The sequence below is a fragment of the Triturus cristatus genome, chromosome 9, assembly GCF_964204655.1.
Source record: "Triturus cristatus chromosome 9, aTriCri1.1, whole genome shotgun sequence".
Classification (NCBI taxonomy): Eukaryota; Metazoa; Chordata; class Amphibia; order Caudata; family Salamandridae; genus Triturus; species Triturus cristatus.
In genome coordinates this window covers 264314158-264339252 of record NC_140592.1, presented here as the reverse complement: position 1 = coordinate 264339252, position 25095 = coordinate 264314158, and the positions used below count along the sequence as shown (strand labels likewise).

At 45.4% G+C, this 25095-nt stretch overlaps 1 protein-coding gene across 1 annotated transcript in view; it reads left to right on the top strand.

Annotated features, from left to right (window-relative positions):
* IARS1 (isoleucyl-tRNA synthetase 1) overlaps nt 1–25095 on the top strand; it is a 645156-nt gene that overhangs the window by 390550 nt on the left and 229511 nt on the right. The window contains exons 19-20 of the mRNA XM_085624880.1: nt 6742–6886; nt 20455–20575. Of these exons, the coding sequence (XP_085481006.1) occupies nt 6742–6886; nt 20455–20575 (266 nt within the window). The remainder of the gene's footprint in view (nt 1–6741; nt 6887–20454; nt 20576–25095) is intronic.

Below are 25095 nucleotides of genomic sequence, written 5' to 3'. Positions count from 1 at the left end.
GTATTAAAAGACGAGCCGACTTTGATGTACGTTTCATTTCTGGATTCCACGGGTTGCTGTGAAAAGCCTGGATTGGCATACAGTAGTTACTCGAAAAGGTTAAGAAAAAGCCAGAAGTTGAAATGGCACGGTCTCCCGAGGGATTTCATAAGTGCATTTGATTGTCAAGATTCGTATAAGCATTGGTTTCCATGGATGAACGGGTTTGAATATTGTTCTAAGGAGTAGCAAAACTGGGGAAAGTTTTACCCGCGACGCAGTGAGGCAGATGGGACACGAGAAGAGTGGCCTATGGTAAACTTTCTAAAAGTGGCATTTTCAGAACTGCAATTTAAAAACCAACGTCATCATCAGTTGTGTTTTTAAATTGCAAGTCCTGAGACCCCAAATTTGGGAGTCCCATCGCTGCCCAATTGGAAATTGCACTTAAAAAATATAATAAGGCAATCTTAGTGTTATCCTATGGGAGAGATAGGACTTGCAGTAGTGAAAAACTAATTTAAGAGTATTTCACTACCAGGACAGGTACAACTTATTAGTTCATGTCCTACTTTTTTTAAATACACTGCACTCTGCCCATGGACCGGACCTTGTATGTAATAAAAAGGAAGGTTTGGGCCTGGCATATAGTTTAACTTGCCACATCAACATGGCAGTTAATACTGCACACAGAGGCTATGCACTGGCAGGCCAGAGACATTTTTAAAGTGCTACATAAGTGGGTGGCAAATCAGTGCTGCAGACCCAGTAGTAGCATTTAATTTACAGGCCCTGGGCTCATGTAGTGCACTTTACTAGGGACTAATAAGGACATCAAATATGCCAATTGTGGTTAGACCAATGTTATCATGTTTTTAGTAAAGAGCACATGCTCTTGAGGACTGGTTAGCAGTGGTAAAGGGCTCAGATTTCTCAAGCCAGCAAAGACAAGAGGTTACAAGGTCAAAATTCTGGGGACACCGTGGCAAGGATGCCAGGTCTAACACCATATAATCATGAACAAGGTAGCTAGCTCGGTGTAATATTTTATACAGTGTATTCTGTGACAGACCGCTAGAGCGGTCTGTAGCAAGACCGCAAAAATATTCTGAAGGAGCAACATCAGGATCTAGGATATGTAGGGTGGTTGAAGAAAAAAAAGGCGTAAGGTAGAATCAAAAATAGTCCGCCTTGGCTGTCAGCAGTCCCTATATTCGCAGTGGCTGAAGGGTGCTCCTAAGAAAAATCTTCTGAACCTTTTTACCTACAAATTAAACATTGCTGTTAGATTACTATCATTCAAGGAGGCTCCAGCCAGGCACACATTTGATACATTTTTAAAAAGGTTTTGAATGTGCAGCCTCCTGGTGCCTCACAAGCCCAGCTTGGGTGTTGCCACTGCGACATATTTATCAAAGGCGACACTTTAAAATCTGTTAATAATTCATGTTAATCTCGCCAGTATGGAGACGTCTTTTGCTGCTTAGAAAGCGTTTTATGATCATCAGTCCGTGACATTGGCTGATCTGTAAAAGGTTAAATTCCCTCGGATGTGATTAACTGAGCACATTTGTAAAGTATGTCTTAGCTGAAAAGTTATAGCACCTCTGATGTGGTTCTTCAGCACAGAGCGTCCTTTGGCAATCTTTTGAACCTTCTCGAATAGTAAACTTGCAAGAGTATTCGATGCAGTTGATATGAAAGTCATATTTGATTGGATCAATATTAATGTGAGTACTGGCGAAATGACGCAAGCCTTGAAAATCGGCCAAAGTTATGGTTGAAGTTTCTAATTCCTCCTGCCTGCACCAGACGTTGATTAGATGGAAGAAAAAAACGGAGGACATTGAAATGGAAACGAGGCACTTGCTCCAGAAAGGGCCCACAGCATTTACTGCCACATTTTTTTGTCGGTCTGCTTTTGTGTTCAAACTAGAGCTAGTCTCTTTACATTTTAAATTCTCTCTTTTTTACATTTTCAAATGTAATACAAAGTAAAAAAAAAAAAAAAAAAAAAAGCAAACCCATAGCGTAGGTGCGGTTAAGTGAATTAGATTACCATATATTCACTCGGAACCATTTAACAGAAAAAACAGAATTATTAGTCCACACATGGTGTCATCATCGAATACACAGATACACCCTAAGGGACAATCCCCGTCCCGCCCACGAAGAGGACTCCAGCATTGCGGTACGGTGTTCAGATATCACCTGTATTCTCCAGGGTCGCTGTACCAAGATAGGGGCGGGTGACTGTCTCCTGATCCCCCATTAGGAACCCATTACGTTTCTGCCTGCTCCTGACAGAATAACGCGTCTCGCAGCCAATCATGGTTAATTTCCGGTATAGGCAGGGCCTTTTAGCCAGGTTTTGGCCACTAGTCACGTCACGTCCCCTCGCCGGCAGCAAAAGCAACTGCGCTTACCATCCTCCTTTCCAAGTTTCTTTCCATGTTTTTGGTACATGCGAAATATGATGTGTGCCTTTTGTTACTGGCATTTCTTGAGTCCTTTTTACAGATCAGAGCAGAAGTGGCCTTGCTAGGGAGACGCTAGTTCCTGGAACAAGCGCAGCATGTGCATTTTTAAAGTGTGTCCCCTCTAAAATAGGCAACACTGCGGTGATTGTCTATCGTGAACTTTTAGCAAAAAAATGTCACTATGTTATGCTGAGGTTAGGGGAAGGAGGAGTGGATGGGGAAGTTTGTTTTAAGGACTCTTGCTAATAATTGGAATTACTCAGACCAAGTGTTCCGCCTCCTGATAATGTTTGGTCTTGTATTCCCTCGTTAACATCTTATTGATTGTGTTCCCACACTTTAAAAATATGATTTAAGTTAACTTCTGTCTGCTTAATTGCATTGTACCCCAAACAAAAATAAATACATTGTGTAGAATTCTTTATCAGACCAATGCATTTTATCTCCTTTTTGGCACACCGAGTCAGAAGTAGTTCCTCAGCTTGTCATGTCGTCAAGACTAAAAGAAAATGCCACTGGTGGGGTGGTGCAGTTTCAAAATAGCGCAAATGTCGCTGAAAGCGGAGTAAAATAAGCTTGCGTGGCAATTTTCGATTGGTTTGAGCATAGCCCAGTTCAGGACAGAAAGACTGGAAGGGCCTCGGGCCCCGGCGGTGGCAATGCTTTTGCATATTCTCAGTGGAAACAAGGATGGCTTGGGTCCTGTACTCCCCAGACTGGACCACCCAAACATTGAAATCACAGAAAGGTGTCAAGGGAGGTTTATTTTAAATATTCGCGATAAACCCGAGACCACTAATTCTTAGGTTTTTGAGCATTTATTCTGCTTAGTTTTGATAATTCAAAAAGACATTCATAAATCAATTGGACATGTCTTTTAAAAGGAAACACCACATTAGTAAATCACACAATTGCAACACATTTTCATGCGTGATTTAGAACCCTTTCTTTTGTGAGATCTTGAAATGCAGAAATTGGAATAACTACCATCCCTCATTAGACTGCCACAGGAACATCGAACATCACTACCAACATCAACAAACATAAGAAACCTGGAAGTAATTGTATACTACAGGATGTTTCTGGTTCCGCAAGAAAACCATGACAACAGAAGTGCCTTTTGTTCCATGTGTAACCCAAGATGGATTTTCCCACATCTACAATTTCCATAGAAGCTCCAGACCATAATCTTCATCGTTCTATCACATTCTGACTATGCACAGGACTTTACGGGGTACGTTTATTCTTCTTATCCAGAATGCCCAGCAAGGCAATTATTATTATTATTATTTTTTTTTCTCCATTCGCCTCAGACCTCAACAACCCAGTAGGCCAAAGGTCACCACTGCTTCTCATTTAAGAGGGGTAGGTTTAAGGGGTACTGCCCCATCCCGATATTGTCCACCTACCAGTGGTTCCTCTGCTTCATACTCGTTGTTTACATGATACCAAACCATATTTGTGACAAAAATATATAAAACAAACCAATGATCCAAAAAACAAACATCGATAAATTGTGTGCCAGCCTGAAATTAAACCAGTCCTGCATTTGCACTGAAAACACAAGGCGAACAATTGCTCATTCAAATACACATGTCTACTGTTCTGCCTGTGGGAGGGTGGGGATGCATATCCTACTTAAGGGTGTTGACAACCTAGAAAAAGGGGGAAATCATTTCTATTCAGTCCCCTCGTGGCACACCCTGTTCTACCGTCCCCCACAATGAGAATGAGCAATTGTCCGCCTTGTGTTTTCTGTGCAAATGCAGAACTGGTTTAATTTCAGGCTGGCACACATAATTTATTGATGTTTGTCGTGTGATCATTGGTTTGTTTTATATATTTATATATATTTTTGTCACAAATAACGTTTGGTATTATGTATGTGTTGTATATATTGTCTCACAAAAGAAATGGTTCTAAATCACTCATACAAATGTGTTGCAATTGTGTGTTTTACTAATGTGTGTTTCCTTTTAAAAGACCTGTCCAGTTGATTTATGAATGTCTTTTTAAATTATCAAAACTAAGCAAAATAAATACTTAAAAACCTCAGAATTAGTGGTCTCAGCTTTATCGTGAATATTTAAAATAAACCTCCCTTGACACCTTTCTGTGATTTCAATATTTGCATATTCTCAAGCATAATGCTACATTATTTTTCTCGATCCCCTACCGAACAGCATGTGTCAAAATAGTTTGATTGTAAAAAGTAACATTTTCATAGTTTCTATGTTTACTTTTAGCACCGTTCAGCGCATTTTTTGCATATCCATCAAGCAAGTTGGCGCTTGAATGCAAAGTTATGTTTGGCATTTCACGCGGAGAGGAATACAGGGTGTTTGTAATGTAGATGCTGCACAATTAGTGATGGACTCCCTAATGCATTGCAATGCTGGTATTAATCGCTCTTAAGATGGAATCCTGCATTTTTAGGTGTGGTTGGACTGTTCAGTTATCAAATGACCTTTTGGTAACAATATAAAGTAGGCTTTCGGTCCCACCCCCTTTTAACCATATATTATTGTTACCAGACTCATTCATCTATTGGCTTGAGATCGTCAGTCACATCGTGGCTCAGCTCAGGAAATATTTCTCTCTCATCTAATGTTGTTGGCTGTTAGGATTTGTCTTTCCGCCTCTAAATGCACTGTATTGGTCCGTTGCAATGCTTGCATTAACCTCATGAAGAACTGCTTCACAACTGTAGGCTTCTCTGTTGGCTCTACTGGGTTCCTGGTGCCCTTTCCTTCTTCCTGTGTTTCTTTCTCTTCCTTTCTCAAGCTCACACCCTCTCTTGTCCTTCTTTCCTATGTGGTCCTTGTCCCCATGGCTGCTATCACCTCGTGTTCCCAGCATGCCTCTGCCTCCTAATGTTTATTAGTGCTTCTAAATATATTTTTATTAAATGGCTGTCTATATTGAAGGCTTCCTTACTGCAACACAGTCCCTTTTTTGTTTCCATGACAAGTGAAGGTCGGTTGACAAGGCATCCTTCATTGTAGACCTGCCTTTGGTTCTGTGTCATTGAAACTAAGGAATAGCTCTAGCGAGGACTCCTTTGCTATATGATATATTTGACATTGACCCAAAAACAGGCCTGTGTCGAAGGCAATGAAGCTGTGCAGTGTAAACAGCTTATCCTTTCTGTTTGTGGCTTTAATGTGCTTATACTACATATATGAGCACATTAAACCCAGCCTTATTGGTTTTACCTCTGCTTGTTTGTATTTTTCTTGTGTGCAGGTAAAACACTGTCTGGCTGAAACAAGGGCTTTTACATAAAATTAGGTTAATTATCTCACAGCGGTTTATGTGCGGCTATCTCCCTTCCTGTTTGACTAATTGAGTTATTCTAGATGAAGAATCAAGTTTGCATGCCATTGGGAATAACAGTCTCACTGCAGCATTAGATGTAGATTGTAAACCATGGAAAACGTAGAAAACATTTTAGATTTAGGTTACAGTGTACTTTGGCAAGTGTTATAATTAATTTGCACCGTTATAGAACAGACTGTAGCAAAATATCAGCTAAGTTAAGACCCCAGGTCGCTTGAATAAAAACAATAAAAAAAACAAAGCAACGAAAATTGTCAACATCCCAAAAACCAAATATATGTTCGTATTTGATTACAGGAAACTAACACGCTAAAGTAAATGTTTTTAGGAACTGTTTATACACCACCCCTTGATTTACCCTCCTTTCCATCTTCTTTTTGTCTGCGTTCATGCTCAATTGTACAGCTGTTGTTCTGTGTACTTGGAGGTGTTGTAAGTCTACTGGTTCTTGTACATATCTGCCTATATGTATTGATATGTATTCATGACTTTCTGTAGGTTTGTTTGGGTATGTATTGAACCCTAAAGGTGTGGTGCTGGTTGGATCAATGTCTGTAGATGAGAGTTGCTCTAGGTGGGCAAAACATTTTTGCCTCTAATTTTGATTGAATTGTGCTTTTTAAGGAAACAGTGTGCACACAGCTTTATAGATTTTAGCAATGGTTATGGTTTTACTTTTATTCCATGGAAGTCTTGTTTCTACTATAGGTGTTATTGCACATGACTGATGAATTTATGGTATTTAATGCTTGATGAATTATAAGAGTATGTATTATTTTTACCTTGCACCTATCATTTATGTATGAATTGTGTGTATGACCTGTCTGTTTTTACTGCTCAATAAAAAAAAAGGGTGCCGTTAAAAAGTTAGGTTTATGCTATTATAAAAGCCCGCTTGCAAATTTTCGTTTCTTTTCTTATTTGCTTTATTGCATTTCTATAGATTGTACCTCATCAATTCTCCTGTGGTAAGAGCAGAAAACCTGCGCTTTAAGGAAGAAGGCGTGAGAGACGTGCTGAAGGATGTTTTCCTCCCGTGGTACAATGCATATCGCTTTCTGATGCAAAACATCCTGCGGCTTCACAAGGTACCTTCTTTCCAATATATTAAATTAACATTCATGCAGCACGCTTCCATCTGTGTGCATAACTGTTTGCGGTGAAAATTAAGCCATAGCTGTACTTTGGATCTCTTGTTTAGCTTTTTAACACATTTAAGTTAGGCTTTTCTTTGCTTGTTTGTCGCTTAATTTGAGCTTCTTAATGTCAAATTTCGGTTCCTGTATTTCTATATGAAGATAAGTGTCACTCTATCACAAGCGTTTATACATAACATTTATGTGGATTAACGAACTAGGAATTGAATAGATAGTTTAGTTAAACGCATTATTCACATTAATATATTGAATCAATTCAGCATATATAAACAGAAAATAAACTCAGCTTTACAGAATGCTAGTTGTCTTTAAAACTTAGCACTTTACTAAATTATTTTAGTTCGTGTTATTTCCTGCCTGTTGTGGTCCTTCTGTGATGATGTTAGTGTTTTGTGGAGTGCATGATTTTTTGGGAATGTTTGAGTATCCTTCAAGTACTGCACTTTTGCCAGTCTTCTACCGGTTGCTGGCCATATTCAATACCGTTTCCCACTAATTCCTTTTATAGAGCCTACAAGAAATCTTCTTGAAAGGGTTCGAGCATCATGTCCCTTTGCCCATTAACATCACTGTCTTTAAGCATGAATACGTGCATACTGCAAGGATCAATCAGTACCTCTCTCCTTTTCATTCTGTACCTCACCACACTACCTATTCTGATCACATCCTTCAACAGTTATGGCCATGACTCTCAAATCATACTACAGCTGGAAAATTAAAAGGACCTGGACAAGTCAGGAGTAGACCAATGTCTCAGAGCCGTCGACCAGTGGATGTTGAATAACCATCTTAAACTAAATTTACTGAAATCCAAGACCTTGAAATGCAGAAATTGGAATAACTACCATCCCTCATTAGACTGCCACAGGAACATCACTACGAACATCAACAAACATAAGAAACCTGGAAGTAATTGTATACTACAGGATGTTTCTGTTTCCGCAAGAAAACCATGACAACAGAAGTGCCTTTTGTTCCATGTGTAACCCAAGATGGATTTTCCCACATCTACAATTTCGATAGAAGCTCCAGACCATCATCATCATCGTTCTATCACATCCTGACCATGCACAGGACTTTACGGGGTACATTTATTCTTCTTATCCAGAATTCCCAGCAAGGCAATTACTGCATGTTCATATACTCAACCATATTTCACAGCCATAGAAGCCCTTCATTGACTAGCAGTCAGCAGATACCCAACTTGCAAGTCTGTGTGTCACTCAGTACAGCCTATGACAAAGGACCAATATTTATCCATGTAAAGCTCAAACGATAGCCTCAGAAGAGAAGAACGTGCTCCATGTTAGCATCACAGTTTACCATCTCTGCAAATAAAAAAGAGGGAATTAGTGGAACTTCCTTCTCTGTACAAGTGGTGAAGATGAAAATCATTGAAAACTGTAGGATTAGCCATATGATTATTTAACCCCTCTTCATGCCCTGAGCACTGCATGGGTAGTGCTAAGAAACTGCAAGTCACGAACTGGAGCAAATATTTTTCAAATCGACAGCACAGCCCTGGACGGTCCTCTGAACAGCTTCTGATGTTGTGCTCTGGATTCAGTGACAGATTGGTATTGTGAATCCTACCTCTAGCATGCTGACGTCACCAACTCAGAAATCGAGAGATGCCACTGCTGACTGTAAAAGCAAGGTCATGTCGTAGCAAGTCCAGGGGCCATAACTCTGCCCTTTGGCTCCAATGTCCAAAGCAGAGTCTCAATTAGAAAGTGGAGACTTACTTAGCAAACTGTGCCTCTCTTTAATTGACTCTTGCTTAAGGATTTTGATAGGACCATGGTCCCTGACCAGATATCACCCTTCGACCATCAGACAGTATATAAGGGGGAGCGGACCACTGTCAGCAACTCCCCTGAATCCCTAATAAGACCCAGTTTTTCCCCACCTATAGGGGTAGTTTGGGGCGGTATTGAATCTCCTATCAACCCACTAGGGATGAGAAAAGCTCACTGGGCAGCCAGGAAAAATTATCCCCCTGATAATAATGGTTGACTCCCTGAGGGCCCAAAAGATTTACAGTCTTTAACCATACCTTCATGGCCCTCTGTTATCTTGGATACTATCTCCCTCATCCGTGTGGGGGAGGAAGGCCCACTGGATAGCTTGCAATAGCGAAATGCGAAGTTTCACTCGAGAGCCTAGGGACAGACTCCTCTTTAAGGGGTACAATTACATGAAGACCTTCCTGTCCCTGATCAGGATATCAGCCCAGCAACCCTTCAGCGTCAGCCCCCTCCCTCACCCCTTAAGGTTCTTCCACCCGACACCAAGAAAGAAAGAATGAACTTGATTGAAGCTTCCCCTCGTGGTTTAAGGCACCTGATTCTTCCCACTCCTGTGCCTCCCCAAACATGACTCGACTTAATAAACTCTTACTCCCCTGTGCAGACTAATGAGGGGAAGAGGAATTTCCACTAGAAACTACAACTTACGAAAGGTGTAGTAATCCTCCTCTGGTACAGGGTTGTCTCCAGCGAGCCTCATTTTTCCATTTCAAATGAGGAGATTGGTGCGTTGCCCACTAGTCTGCCCACCCTTTCCCCCCCCCCCCCCCCCGTCCAGGCATGAGGAAAGACTTGCGCTTGGAATCCCGACTTCCCACCCTATTTCTATTTTGCTAGACTAGAAATGATTCCTTGTACCCAGGGGCTTTTCAGGTCATTGGAGCAGAGGCTGGGCAGCACACCTTCATCTTCTCCCCACGGTAGCTCCGATATAAACAGGACAGAGGCCTTGTTACAGGTAGCCTGGCTCCCCACTTCATGTCTGTTTTTTTGCTGGACTCAAAATGATTTATAGTGTCCAGAGGTATCTTAAGATTCCCCTGAGGGCACGTACCTCTGATCTTTGCTCCCTGAGGGGCCTCATGTGCAGGTGGTGGGTATAGCCATAGGGGAGCACGACCTGTGCCAAGCCCAGCTATCCACTTTGTTTCTGTTTTTTCGTTCCTCACCAAAAATGAATCTGGTATCCAGGGGCATTTCAAGTAATCTGAAAGGTCAAATCCGGGAGTGCATTATCCCTCTGCTCCCCTTTTCAGTGATGTTTCTTCAAAATGAAATACTACTGTAGATGCAGCAGGCTATGGGAAGATTGATGGCCTGTACTCCAATGCTATTTCCCTCGGTAAAAGGATGATAGAGAAACAAGACTGTAACGTGTTGGCAAGTAAGGTGAATTGGGTGTGGGTATTTAAGGCCTGGTTTTCAGGAAGCACTAGGAAAGTGGCAATGCCTCCGTGGCTATGAATAGAATACTTCTAAAACGGCACCTCTGCCCAAACCAAATCCTGACCGGACAGGAGACAGATTTCTCCTTCGACCTGCTGCACAACTTTATTCACCAAGCACTGTTTCCTTAATTGGCATTACAGCTACCTATTGTGACAGGAATTACTGATGTTAAACATGTCACTCTGTAGCCCCCCCCCCCCAATTCTTGCTGTGATTAGAATCTGAAAAGAAGAATAGGGAAGTATGACCTGAATGGTGGCCTTCATAATGCTGTGCAGTAAAACTTTGGGATACTACAGCAATTACTTTCAAGATTTGGGAATTGCTGTTGTCATGGGTTATGTCAAATGTTTTTGAGGCAGTAGGTCTCGTACCAGTCACCTAAAATGGGATATGGTGAGAAAAGGGGATAAACTAAGAAATTGGGTACCAGATACAAGACCAAAACAGGAGTGAAGGGGTGGGAAATAAAACAGACATTCTGGGAAGCTCACAGAAATCTAACATGGGTTTAATGTAAAAATAACCAGCAAAAATAAAAAAATAATTTAAGTACAACAAACCATATCAGCAGGACAGAGCTTCACCCTTAGTCACCTGGAGCATTTTAGTGATACATTTATAGACTTTTTCTTAATGCGGATGAATTAAGGAAATCGAAGTTACAGGTCGACACTAATGAACAGCTGCCAGTCTCTTCTCTTGGGGGTAAGAATGTTAAAAGTCCTCTAAGGCGATGCAGTCCGAGTAAAATGTCAGATTTCACTTATTTCCGCCATTTTTGCTCCATTACAAGAGCTCAAGAACAAAGCTTCTGCTACTATAATAGTTAGGCTAAGTGTGTATTGTACAAAATGGAATAAGAAAATACCCACTTGAATACTCAAAAATTCTAAATATGTGCAAATATCCAGTAATGCTAAGGCTTTGGTATGCTTTAAGCGGGTCTAAAATGAATTCACAGTTGTTAATACACATAGAAAGTTATAAGAAAAGTTTACGTCTTCTGGGCTGAAGTGAGACGTGTAAGGTAGAGAATGTGTAAGAATGGACATAATTGGGCACCAAATTTAAGATGTAAACAGTGAAAGTGATAAAGCAGAACATGAAGGAAATACAAAGTAAGTATGAGGTGAAATGATGCATGAAAAAAGTGAGACTTGGAGCAAATGAAACAAAAGGGAGAGAGAGAAAAGTAAAGCAAGCAAGACGTAATTGGAGGAGCTCAATGTTTCGAAGCTTTTGTGTAGTTCAGAGGTATTACTAAACAGTTATACCAGTAATTGAAACATTTTGCAACATGATATTGCCTGTGCGAAGTACGTCAGTCTCGGTCGTATGGTTTTCACTTTTCAGTAGGGACTGTTCGTTTGTTGGACAACATAAACTTTGGGATGTGCCAGACTGATTCTATGCATCCCCTCTGGATATTTTGGCCAGAAGACCTGCAAGGTCACAAAAGGGATTGGGCAGACTTGGAACACAACAACCTTGACCCCCAAGCAATCGGAGTGACCGATCTAGAACCTTTGCACTCAGTCACTCGTGATCCAAGAGATATAAAAGAAATGCACAAAGGGGCATTTTCAGTATTTATTGAACCATTGTGATTTCTTTATATAATATATGCGCTGCAATGATTAATATACAGAAGCGGAGGAAAGTGATTAGCAATGTAAGGACAGTGAAAAGAATGAACCATTCCACCATCATGCTAAAACATTGTATATATGCTGGCATATAAGTACTGTATATAGTGTACTCCTATTATGCGTTCCCTAACCTAGTTGCCTTGGTTGGGTGTTCTGCCTAGAATCCCCTACTGGATGATCTAAATCTCCATTACCTAAAGGCAAGGTATGTAGGTCCCCGTCTTGGTCACAAGTTGGACATCCCTCGCAGAGGGTAAACAGGATTCAGCTGTGCTGAGACTCCGATGATAGCTATGACCTCGCAATAAGAGCAGAGTGCTCCTCTAATTTGAGCACAGAAGACCCCGTGTACTTATAACAACAGCATCCATGCTTCCGTGTCGAGGCTTCAGCCAAGTTGACATTGTTTATTGTCTCTGTGATAGCTCTGTCGGCTTATGGATGAATAATAAACAACAACATTTGCACAATGGGTGTTCAGGCCTTGTACTAAAAGTTCAAGGTGTTGTGATAGTGTACTTACGAAGTGGTATTGTATGCAATGTGGTTTCAGAGATTCTAATCCTACACTGTCACACATGCAAATGTGTGTCAAAAGTCATTGTGTGGAAAAAGAAGGTAATTTTAGAAACGCATACATGTAAAATGGCAGTCTTTTTTCCTGGGCCTAACCTAGACACGTGACACCCACTCCTCGGAAATAAGTCAATTAAAAAGCTTTCTTCTAATAAGAAAGTTATCCATAGCAGTGCCACAGCATGTGTGTATATAAATGGCACTAACATCTATTAAAAAAAAGGCAATCATAGAATTTGAAAAACCAAAGCATACAGAAAGTCAAAAGATATAGAATGCTTATAAAAAACAGATGTAAAAAGAATTCTGGATGTTAAAAATAAAAATGGGCCAAATCAAAATGTTCCTACTGAACGAATGGCCAGCTGTTAATGTGTCCTGAGTGTTAGACAAAATATTTCTGTTCCCAGCAGCTGCAGATGATGATCCCAGAGGTACACCTCGAAGCAGGTTTATGGAGCAAATGAGTTCCCATCCAACCACCACAGCAGCCGCTGAAGGAGTGACCACAGCCAGTGGAAAGTCTGCAGGACTGGAGCCAAGATCCAATTCACCAGGAGCAGAAGCATCCCAGGAAGGCTTGTAGAATGTGTTCAGAAGCAATGGAATACACAAAGGAGAGCACTACAAATGAGCCTATAAGGGATCCACCAGTACTTGTATGTCCAGAGGCTGAACTGATTGCGTTCCTAGGCACAAGTCCAAGACACACTTGAAAGTGAACAGCAGACGGCGGAATATGAGCTGCACGCAGTGAAGATTTACAGGCCGAAATGACAAGACCAGTGCTCATTCAATTCCTGAATCAAGGGTGCACCGAAACATTATGCGCGTTCATGGCACAGGAGGACATGTGGTAGTGACAATTCCCTTCAATCTTGAAATGGGACATCCATTGTGGAGTAGGAAAATTAAAATCACTGTCCCGACAATTAGGAACAGGACCAGCGGAAGACCTCCAAAAATACTTCCGAGCACAGAGTGAATAAATGATGGAATGCGTAGGGAAATTGGCTGGAAGGTGCTAACCAATCCAGAGCCTAAGTCTTTTTGTCTAAGAGAGACAGGTAGTTATAGATTCTTTACTTTAGAATTACCCCCAGCCATCTGACTGGATCTGGAGAATTTTCTCTCTTAGCAGTACCCGGTAGGTGGCGTCAGTCGACTCCGCGTCCGTCGTCAGCGCCGTGGTCGCCGGGATGACATCGCAGTGCCTACTTAGACGCCGCCCCTGCATGCTGACGTCAGTTCTTTCTTTTTCTATGCCAGTCTAGCGCAGATCTGGAGAGCTTACCCCTTAAGTCATTTTTGACTAAGCTTTTTTTGACTTTTGGCACTTCTTTTTTTGAGTCATCGACTCCTGGTGCACGAGGGTTGTCCCATCGTCAGACCGACTTCAAACCCTGCGAGGTCTGTCCCAAACTGATAGTCTGTGACTGACCCGCACCTTGTGTGCCTTTGATGTCTGGAGTGCGACCATGACCCAAAGTCGTGCTCCAACTGCCAGGCCATAAATCCAAAGTCTTTGTGGGAGTGGTCCCAAAATCTCTTGGAGGCCCGGCAGTCAGCTACGCTACGCTACCGGTCTCGCTCGAGGGGAAGGTCTTGAGACCGTTCATGGAGTCCCTACACCTCGTCCAAGTCTTCTCACTCCTTGGGTAAGTCGAAGCACAAGAAGAAGGCGAAGAAGCACCGTCGATCTTCGCCTTCTCCCCGTCGGTCGGCTGCTGCGGCGCGGGATCCGAAGCATTGTCGCTCTAAGGCTCCGTCTCCAGTGCCTGATTCAGGGACAACTCTGTGCCTCCCCCCATTCCCGGGTGCTGGGACGTCCCCTGCCCAGCTTTGTACGTTCTACGAAGCCCTCCACCGTATCTTTGGGCAGCCCGACTCCGCTGGTGCGCCTTCGGGCCTCGCAGAGCCGCTTGGGCGTCCTGGGCCTTTGATGCCGGCGGCTCTGGCCCCGGAGGGCCCCCGTGGAGCCAGGCCTGGATCCGGATAGACACTGGTCGACCTTACTCAACCTTTACCGGCGACAAGGCCCCCGGCTGACGCTGTCCCCATCCTCACCCCCTAAGATGGACCTGGAGCCGGGCCGACGTCGGATCCGACTCCGGAGGGTTCTTTTGTTCCCTTATTCGTCCCAGGTGTTCCCTATCGGCCTGAAGGTGGTGATGAGGACTGGGAGGGGTCACTGGATTCTTTGGCAGACCAGCTGGAAGAACCGGACTGGATACCACCGACTCACTGGGCAGAACGATTGCCACGGTAGCACTTCAGCGCTATGCCTGGTTGAGGGCGTCTGGCTTGTCGTGGGATGTTCAAGCAACTCTGCAGGACATGCCCTTAGATGCCCTTCGATGGCCGTCGCCTTTTTGGTGACAAGGCAGACTCGACGCTGGAACGCTTTAAGGATTCTTGAGCTACGGCCAGATCCTTCGGCCTCGCGGTGGTTTGAGACATGTTTAAAATGTTGTGCACCAATTCTCCAAAATATTGTGAGAAATTAGTGCACAGTAGCGACTGTATTTCAGAAGAAGAACTTGCAACTTGAAAGTCAAACGTCTCCTTTGCCGATGTTAAGGCCACGTCTTTCTGAAACAATAAGGCTTTAAAATTGCTCAGGGCATCAAAATGCATGTTTGAAAGCTTATTCAAAGGTCACAGTGGCGCCTCCCTAATTGTACGGGCAGATTGAAACAATACTTGTGTACAGCAAGTGACCACGGAAGAAACCGTGACAAGATAGGCAAGGCCTGGTTTCATCCAGCAGCATCCTTGATCGTTCAAAATCAAAACTCCCATTCAACAGTAATCAGGAAGCCAGATGAATCATGGCTGCTGTGGAACCTTTCAGGTAGCAAGATAAGTTTGTAATGGAAACATTACAGGCCCAGTTGAGCGAAACCTCCTTGCTCACTTAAGAACTACTAAAAGCTCTCTTGCAGCCTGAACTGCTTACAAAAACTTCAGTTTCCTTATTTCAACACCAAAATTTGGAAGGTAATTCCCAATACTGACGTATATACCCTTCCCTAACACCTCATATCTGCCCACTTGATGGTGTTATAAGCAGTATTGGAAATAGAATGTCAAAATCGACAGAGTAATGTACCTGTGGATTATCCAATCCGTTGAAGGTGTTTTGGCAACAGTGAATGGCAGGTTCTCTAATGTCTCTATGTGCAACTTAGTTTATGTTGCATCTTTGTGTACCATGAGTATTTGCTGTTTCATCATTTGGTAAGGTAAAAATAGGCTTGTGGCATTAATAAGTCGGCATGGTATGCAACCAAAACGAAGTGTCTGAAGCGTCCAACTAAATAGCAATATTGATCTAAGTTGTGATTGCCTATGTTTTAAGGCAGATATGTTGTGTTGTATGCTGTTTAATGCTGACAATACTATGTTACTCAGGGAGTACATTCTAGAGGACGGGGAGGGGAGTAGGGGTCAAGCCATTGTCAACTACTGCTAGAGCCTTCTCCAAATTAGCCCTGTCAATCTCGTGCAGTCTTTTAGCAGATTTCTGCTGAGACCCGTTCCATATTTCATTGTATATTGCATACAAGAAGCATATTTGACGTGGTTTTGTAGGCCCTAACAGAAAGTCCCGTATTTCTAGGTCACCAGAAAGAAAGGTCAAGTGTTGTTTCACCTGGGACAGCATTGAGGTTTTTAGCAAATAAAAGCACAACTTCCCAACACTGTAAGTTGTTACCATCCCGAGTGTTCTGTCTGCACATAACGCTGGTCACGCCTGCTGCTCTTAACGCCTTCAGTCTTACCCAGGAATCATGCTTGACATCCGTTAGCATCTAACGCCCACAAACAATCAGGCAATCACGATTTATAAAGCACGGTTAATCATCCAGGTGCTTGCAGGTCCCAGAGGCTTATTCGAACAGTCAGGTTTTGAGGGCCATTCAGAGTTCTGAAAGTGAGGTAATGGTCTGGGTGTGCGTTGGGTGGCTGTTCCAGGTCTTTGCTGTGATGTGTGAGAAGAAGCATCCTCCACTTCTGCTTTGGAAAATGCGGGGAGTATGGGCAAGTGAAAGACAGGTGGAGTATAGTCTTTCCGATCCTTAGTGGAAGTTCAGGCGGTGGCAAATGTATGCGGGTCCTTGGTGGTTTTGAGCCTTGTGTGCTTGGGTCAGCAGCTTGAATTGGCATCTCTTCTGTACAGGGAGTCAATGGAGTTGCCTGAGGTGGGGTGTGATGTGGGTTTGTCGGGGAAGGATGAGGCTGGGTCTGGCTGCGGTGTTTTGTATGGTCAGAAGTCTTTGTAGGAGGTGTGCGCTGATTCCTACTTGGAGGGCGTTGCCGTAGTCCAGTCGGCTGGTGAGGAGAGCCTGAATCACCGTGTGTCTTGTATGCAGGGTTAGCCACTTGAAGATCTTGTGTAGCATGCACAGAGTTAGGAAGAAGGCAGAGGAGACAGCGTTGATCTGTGATTTCATGGTGACCTTGTTGTCAATGATAATTCTGAGGTTTCTCGGATGGTCGGAGGGAGTTGGGTGCAGGTCCTAGGTCTGATGGCCACCAAAGGTTGTTCCAGGTGTTGCTACTGTTGCCAAAGATCAGTACTTCCATCTTGTCTGTGTACAGCTGCAGGCATTTGTTCTTCATCCAGTCAGCCACGTTTGTCATGCATCTGTGGAAGTTGGTTCTGGTGGTGGGGGTCGTTGCTGAGTGAGAGAATGAGTAGGGTGTCATCTGCGTAGGAAATTATGTTGAGACTGTGGAATCTGACGATATTTGCCAGTGGGGTCATATATGCGTTGAAAAGTGGGGGCTGAGGGATGAGCCCTGGGCAACACCACAAGTTGGGTTCAAAGGTGAAAGGTAGGAGGCTGATCCTCTGGGTTCTTCCTGTGAGGAAGGAGGTGATCCATCTGAGCCTGTCACCTTGGATGCCGATGTGGTGGAGGCTTTCGATCAGCGTCTGGTGGGATATGGTGTTAAAAGCTGCTGAGAGGTTGAGTAGGATCAAAGCTTTTGTTTCTCCTGGGTCAAGGAGGTTTCAGATGTCATGGGTGCCGGTTATCAGGGCAGTTTTGGTGCTGTGATTGTAGCCAAAGCTGGAGTGGGAGGCTTCGAGTAACTGGTTTTGCTCCAGGTGTGTCATGAGTTGATTATTGATGATCTTTTCGGTACCTTCACTGCGAATGGGAGCAGAGAGATTGGGCGGTAGCTTTTTTAGTTTGCTGGGGTTGGCGGTGGGTTTTTTGAGTAGTGGTCTGACTTCGGCGTGTTTCCAGGTGTAACAAAATGTTGCAGTGGTGATAGAGGTGTTGAGTAGGGTGATGAGTTCCTGGCCGATACTTCAGTTCCTGAGGTTGAAAAGTTCCTTTGTGTTGTTGGCGCTGGTTTTGATGCATGCGGCAAGGGCTGTCTTCTTTGTGGCCCTCAGCAGGCCTTGTCAGAGATGTCTTTGCTGTCGCGCCATCTCTTCTTCAACGGTTTGCTTTCCCGTTTCGCTGTTCTGAGTTCTTGGTGTACCAGCTGGCCTTTTTGGAGGATTTTCTCTGGATGTTGCTCTTGATGGGGAAGATGCTGTGTGCACTGTTGGTGATCCAGGCGTCCCTGTTCAAGGTTGGTGGCAGTAGCAGTGTTGGTGGGGTTGAAGGTGTTCACCCAGCTGGTTTCTGAGATTTTGTTCCACCTCCGGTGGGGGATGTTAGTCATCTTGGAAGTGGTAGTGTGGGGCTGGAGATAATGAAGTGGATGATGGAGTCATCGGTCCTTGTGAGTTCTGTGACATGGCTGTATTTGACATAGTTTCTGGAGGTGAAAACTGGGTCCAGTGTGTCCTGCGGTGTGTGTAGGGTCGTGGACGATCTGGGTAAATCTGGGGTAACTCATACTGTCGAGGAGGTGTGTGGTAATTTTGTTGTTGGGGTCATCGATGTGGAAATGTAGGTCATCGAGGAAGATGTAGTCCTTGGAGTCTGAAGCTATGGACACAATGAAGTTTGCGACGATGTTGCAGAAGCTGGAGTGCGGGCCTGGGTGTCTGTATGCGAGGGTGTCTCTGATAGTTGTCTTGTCGTCCATGTGGAGTTTGAAGGTGAGATGTTCCATGGGGTGGTATGGTCTCTTTGTAGATGATGATGGCTGTTCCTCCTCTCAGCTTGTTGTTGCTCCCTCATTGCTAAAGGGACCGAGTCTAGCATCTTCTGTTGTGTATGGTACGGTGCCATCAAACCAATTTTTGTGTTTTTGGTATGTTGAAAGTATTTCTATTTGTTCATATGGTGTTTAGTTATTTGTAATTTCATCTTGTTTGTATTTGTAAAATAGCCCTATTGTGTTGTCTGCTACCTGGAATGTAAACCATGAATAGAGCACCTCTGTCCTATATGCTTCATGAGCCTCAACCACGAAGATAACATCTCCACCTGTAAGTGCGCGACCATGTTGTAATAGATCCTGAGTAACGGCATGTCTGCAGTTCTCAGCAATTTTAAGTGTGTTCGTGTCATCTTCTCCTGACATAATTGTGTATGAATTACAGAGAGGGTAACATAAAGGGAATAGATCCTTTGAAGTGTTCAAGCTTAAACAACCTAGAGCCAATACATAGGGGTTAACTACTCTGCTGAGGAGGATAGTCCCTACCACCAATGGCGTTTCGGGATAGGAGGTGTGTAGGGGTCTCTGGGTATGCACAAGAGAACTACTCAGGCGATCCATTAAATAAGAACCCAATCTACCACGTTGGCAGCGCCATGTCGTACTGTTTCCACATTTCAGGAGGAACTGTTCGTTTGTTGGACAAATAAACGTTGGGATGCCGCCAGACTGATTGTATGCACCCCCTCAGGATATTATGGCCTGCAGAATTGCTACTTCACAGTGCCATCATAAGTACCCCTAAGCCTGGAAAGGTAACAAATGGTTTGGGCAACCTCAGAACATGACAGCCCCAAGGAATCGTGTTAACAGATCTAGAACCTTTTCGCTTAGTCACTCATGCTCTCTCCGAGAGATATGAAAGAAATACATAAAGGTGTGTTTTACATTTTTGTTGAACCATTGTGATTCTGGTAATAAATATATGCGCTGCAACGATTAATAGACCGGAGTAGATGAAAGTGATTAGCACTATAAGGACAGTAAAAAGATTGAAAGATTCCACCATCGTGCTAAAACAGTGTATATATGCTGGCATGGGAGTAATGTATATAGTGTACTACTACTATGTGTCCCTTAACCTGGGTGCCAAGGGCAGGTGTTCTACCAAGAATCCCCTATTGGATGATCTAAATCCCCCATTGCCTGAAGGCAAGGTATGTAGGTCCCTGCCTTGTTCACAAATTGGACATCCCTCGCAGAGGGTACACAGGAATCAGCTGGGCTGAGACTCCGACGATAGTGATGGCCTCGCAATGACAGCAGAGTGCTCCTCTAATTTAAGCACAGAGGAACGTGTGTATTTACAAAGGACAGCATCCATGCTTCTGTGACGAGGTTTCAGCCAAGCTGACATTGTTTATTGTCTCTGGGATAGCGCTGTCACCTTACGGCCAAATAATAAAGAACAATATTTGCACAATGTGTGCTCAGGTCTTGTACTGAATACTCAAGGTGTACTTGTAAGCAATGTGGTTTCAGAGAAACTAATCCTGCACTGTCACTCAAGCAAATGTGTGTCAAAAGTCATTGTGTGGAAAAAGAAGGCAACTTTAAAAAGGTGTAGATGTAAAATGGCAGTGTTTCTTCCTGGGCCTAACCTAGTCATGTGACACCTCCATAATCAAATAATAATGTAACACAAAATGATGTCTAATCTACACAGAGACAATACATATGTTAATTAGCTCCTCTCAGCATTGGCATAGTAAAAATAAAACGATTTATGTTGTTTATTTGTACAGCCTCTCCCCATGCAAATGCTAAAAATCAATTTTAGATTAAGATAAAACAGGAGTAATGGTTGCTATGCAAGGCTTCTTTCCTCTGAAGTTTCACAACTGTTGATTTTAATGTCCCTACCCTTTGATTGCTTTTCCAGGAGGATGGAATTGAATTCATTTACAATGAAAACACAGTGAAAGAGAGCAATAATATCATGGATAAATGGGTTCTTTCCTTCACCCAGTCACTTGTTCAGTTCTTCAAGCTAGAAATGGCTGGTAAGTTGAACAAGAGAAAAGTGTGTGATGATAAGTGATTTGTCTAAAAACTGTGTGTGCTAGTGTGGGCTGTATGGTGTGTTATATAGTATATCAGTTTACTTTCAGAAGAAGTGCAGATGTAAATGAACTCCAAAAATCATCTGGTTGCTCCATAGTGTGGCTATTACAACCACATGTGAACTGATTTAGTGGGAGGGTCCCAGTGTAATTCGGGAGTTATTGGGCCCCAAATGTAACATTTGTAGTCATTTATCACTAGTGATCTGTGGCTTCCTTGCTCTTGGGCCCAAACTGAAGACTAAGTATTTCCATGTAGCGCTTAAGACAGCAAGAAAGAGCAACCCAGAGCTTTGCATAGTCTGATGTGAGAGATCTGAAAGAGACACGTTAGTGCTAGATTCCTTACCTTAGAATATCCCCAGGCTTCAGACTGGATCCGGAAAGTTTTCGTCAGCAGTACCCCTTCGCGTTGGTAGGCGTCGTCGTACGGCTCCGCGTAAGTCGCTGGCGTCATAGCAGCCGACATGACGTCGTCCGAGCTACTTAGACACGCCCACGCGCGCTGACGTCAGTTCTTTCTTTTTCCGTGCCGCAGCGCAGTTCCGAGAGAGAGCGGTAACCCTAGTTAAAAGTTTTAACTTGGTTTCTGACAACTTGTTTTGTCGTGCACTTGACTCCTGGTGCAACAGGGATGCCCGGGTTTAAGTCCTGTAGGGCCTGCCGTCGAAACATGTCGGCATCGGACCCTCACGACTTGTGTCTCTTCTGCTTGGGGCACGCCCATGACCCCGAGGCGTGCCCCGATTGTTGGGCCATGGCGCCGAAAGCTTTGCGGGAGCGTTCTCGAAAGTTGTTGGAGGTCCGGCAGTCGGTTCCGCGCCGATCGAGATTCCAATCCTGTGGGAGGTCAAGGGACCAGTCCCGGAGCCATCAGCATCGCTTGTCGGAATCTGGGACGTGTAAGTCTAGGCGCCATAAAAAGTCGAAGAAGCGACGTCGCTCTTCCTCTACCCCTCACCGGTCGCGCTGGAGGGGGCGGGCGGTAACTCCCCCTCTGTTGGAGCCTCCGTCGTTGCCTGCGGCCTACCCTCTCTTTCCGGGCCCACAAGCGACTTTGGAAGAGGTGCAGGCCTTTATGTTGGCCTTGCGCCATTTGTTTGCCCCGCCTGGTCCCTCCGGAGCGCTTTCAGGCCCCGCGGATCCGTCGGAAGGGTTTGCCTCCATGCCGCAGCCTCAGGCCTCGGCTACGCCGGCACCATACCCTGCGGCGCCCTCGGCGCCGACACTGGATCCAGCTTCGGTGCCGGACGCGGCGCCGCCGCTGACGCTGGACGGCGCCGAACTGTGACTGGTATCTTACCCTCCCATTCCATTTCTTGGAGGGGAGTTTATCCCATTCCCAGGGCACCTCATCCTTATCGGCCCCTTCAGCAACCAGTGGACAAAGGGGAATACTGGGAGGGGTCTGAGGACCCTCTTGCAGCTTAATGCGCGGATGAGCCTGAGTGGGAAGGCGATGTGGAGGGTCCAGTGGATCTGGATTTCTCTCCACACTCTGGTACTCTGTCCCCTTCTTCCGTGGCCACGGAGGAGGTTGGGAATTTTTCAGTTGTTTTGCGTAGGGCAGCTGAGGCTCTTAACCTCGAGCTCCCTTCTGTACCTATCAGGACCAATCTCCTGACTGAGGTACTGCAGCCCCTGTCCTCTTCTGCGGAGCCGTTACTGCCCTTCAATGAAGTGCTTACTGATATTCGCCATCACCTTCCCCACTGGTGCTTCATAACCTCGGACTGGAGGGTTCTGCAAATAGTCCGAAGGGGCTACTCCCTCCCCTTTGAATCTACCCCTCCAGCCATGCCACCTTAGTATCACCGCGTGTCAGGGGAACACTTGGCACTTCTCCAGCATGAAGTTACGACCCTCTTGGCCAAGGGAGCCATCGAGCGTGTTCCGACGCCAGAAGTAGGTCGTGGTTGTTACTCCCACTACTTCTTGGTTCCAAAGAAGGACAAAGGTCTGCGCCCTATCTTAGACCTCAGGAACGTCAATCGCTTCCTCTGGAAGGAGAAGTTCAAGATGCTCACGCTTGCTCAGGTCTTGTCTGCCCTAGACCCGCAAGACTGGCTGGTAGCGTTGGACTTGCAGGATGCTTATTTTCATATCCCCATCCTGCCAGCCCACCGGCGTTACCTACGGTTCACGGTGGGCCACAAGCACTTTCAGTTTGCCGTGCTCCCTTTCGGCCTTACCAGCGCCCCTCGGGTGTTCACGAAAGTGATGGCGGTGGTCGCAGCTCATCTGCGCAGATCAGGGGTTTCAGTCTTCCCCTATCTCGACGACTGGCTGTTGAAGGCGGGCTTGCCCCAGGCAGTTGTCTCCCACCTCCAGTCTACGGCCGACCTCCTGCATTTGCTGGAGTTTTCCATCAACGTGCCGAAGTCGCACCTGATTCCCTCTCAGAAGCTCCTCTTCATCAGAGCAGTTCTGGATACGGTGCAGTTTCGGGTTTATCCTCCCGAACAGCGAGTCCGGGACATTCGGGCTATGATTCCGATCTTTCGGCCCTGGTCCTGGGTTTTGGTCAGGAAGACACTGAGGCTGCTGGGCCTCATGGCCTCCTGCATCCTGCTGATCTATCATGCCAGATGGCATATGCGGGCTCTGCAGTGGGACCTGAAGTTGCAGTGGACGCAGCATCGGGGGAACCTGTCCGACTACGTCCAGATCTCGGAGGGCACTGCACAGGACTTGCAGTGGTGGCTCACGAACCAGCGTTGGGTCAGCGGCAGATCCCTCTCCCTTCCCCAACCTGAGCACACAGTAGTGACGGACGCGTCCCTCCTGGGATTGGGCGGCCACGTGGGAGAGGCGGAGATCAGAGGCCTCTGGTCTCCGGCGGAGTCCAAGCTCCATATCAAACTTTTGGAGCTCAGGGCGATCCTACTTGCACTCAAAGCATTCCTTCCCTCTGTCAAGGGGAGAGTAGTGCAGGTGTTCACAGACACCACCACCGCCATGTGGTACTGCAACAAACAGGGCGGGCTGGGGTCGTGGACCCTATGTCAGGAGGCTCAACTTCTCTGGACGTGGCTGGAACGTCAAGGCATTTCCTTGGTGGTTCAACATCTAGCAGGCACCCTGAACGCCAGGCCGAACGAACTCAGCCGAAGGTGCATGTTGGATCACGAATGGCGTCTTCACTCGGGGGTGGTGCAAGGTCTTTTTCAGCAGTGGGGAGAACCTGGGTTAGATTTATTCGCCATCGAAGAGAACGCGCAATGTCAGCAGTTATGCGCATGGGAGTTTCCAAGGCGGCACTCGCTATGCGACGCTTTTCCTCGCGAGTGGAGTTGCGGTCTGTTGTACGCCTTTCAGCCTATACCACTTCTGCCCAGAGTGCAGAAGAAGATCAGGCGCGACCGGGCCCAAGTCATTCTTGTGGCTCCGGACTAGGCTCGAAGAGTTTGGTATACCGAGCTACTCAGTATGAGCGTGGATCCCCCGATCCGACTGCCTCTTCGGGAGTATTTCCTGTCGCAGCAACAGGTGGACGGTCCTACACCTGAACCTGTCCAGCCTCCACCTCCTTGCGTGGAGATTGAGCGGCAACAGCTGATTCCATTTGACTTGCCTCGCGAAGTCTGTAATGTGATTTTGGCAGCCAGGCGTCCCTCCACTAAAACGGTATACCCCTGTCGGTGTAAAAAAAATGGTGCACATCAAAATCTGTTGATCCTCTTGCTGCCCCTCTTTCTGAGGTCCTATTGTTCCTCCTTTTTTTGGCCCAGCAGGGCTCTGCTTTGGGCACTATCAAGGGCCACCTTTCTGCCCTTTCAGCCTTTCTCAGGCTGCCTGATCAGCCCCCTCTTTTCAAGTCCCCAGTTGTCAATAGATTTCTCAAAGGCATTACTCGCCTTTTCCCTCCTATTCCTTTTGTGATGCCTCAATGGGACTTGAATCTGGTTCTCACATATCTGATGTGCGCTCCATTTAAGCCTCTTCATAACTGTCCTTTGCGGTTATTGACTTTGAAAACTGTTTTCCTGGTTGCCATTACCTCTGCTTGGCGGGTGAGTGAGCTCCAAGCTCTTTCCTGCAAACCTCCTTTCCTGGCGATTCATCCGGACAAGGTTGTGCTTCGACCGCGTCCCTCTTTTCTACCAAAAGTAGTCTCTGCCTTTCATCTCGGGCAAACTGTTACTCTGCCCACTTTCTTTTTGCCTCCGCACCCTTCAAGAGAAGAGGAGAGGCTCCACCGTCTGGACCCAAAACGTGCGCTCTCGTTGTATCTCAGCCGCACACAACAGTTCCGGGTGGATGACCAGCTCTTTGTTGGCTACGTGGGCGCCAAGAAAGGCCGGGCTGTGCACAAGCGAACTATCTCCCGATGGGTTGTCTTGTGCATTAAAGCCTGTTACTCTCTGGCTAAAAAGGAACCTCCGGTTGGGCTGCGTGCCCATTCTACCAGGGCGACAGCAGCTACCACAGCATTGGGGCACGGTGTATCCCTGCAAGAC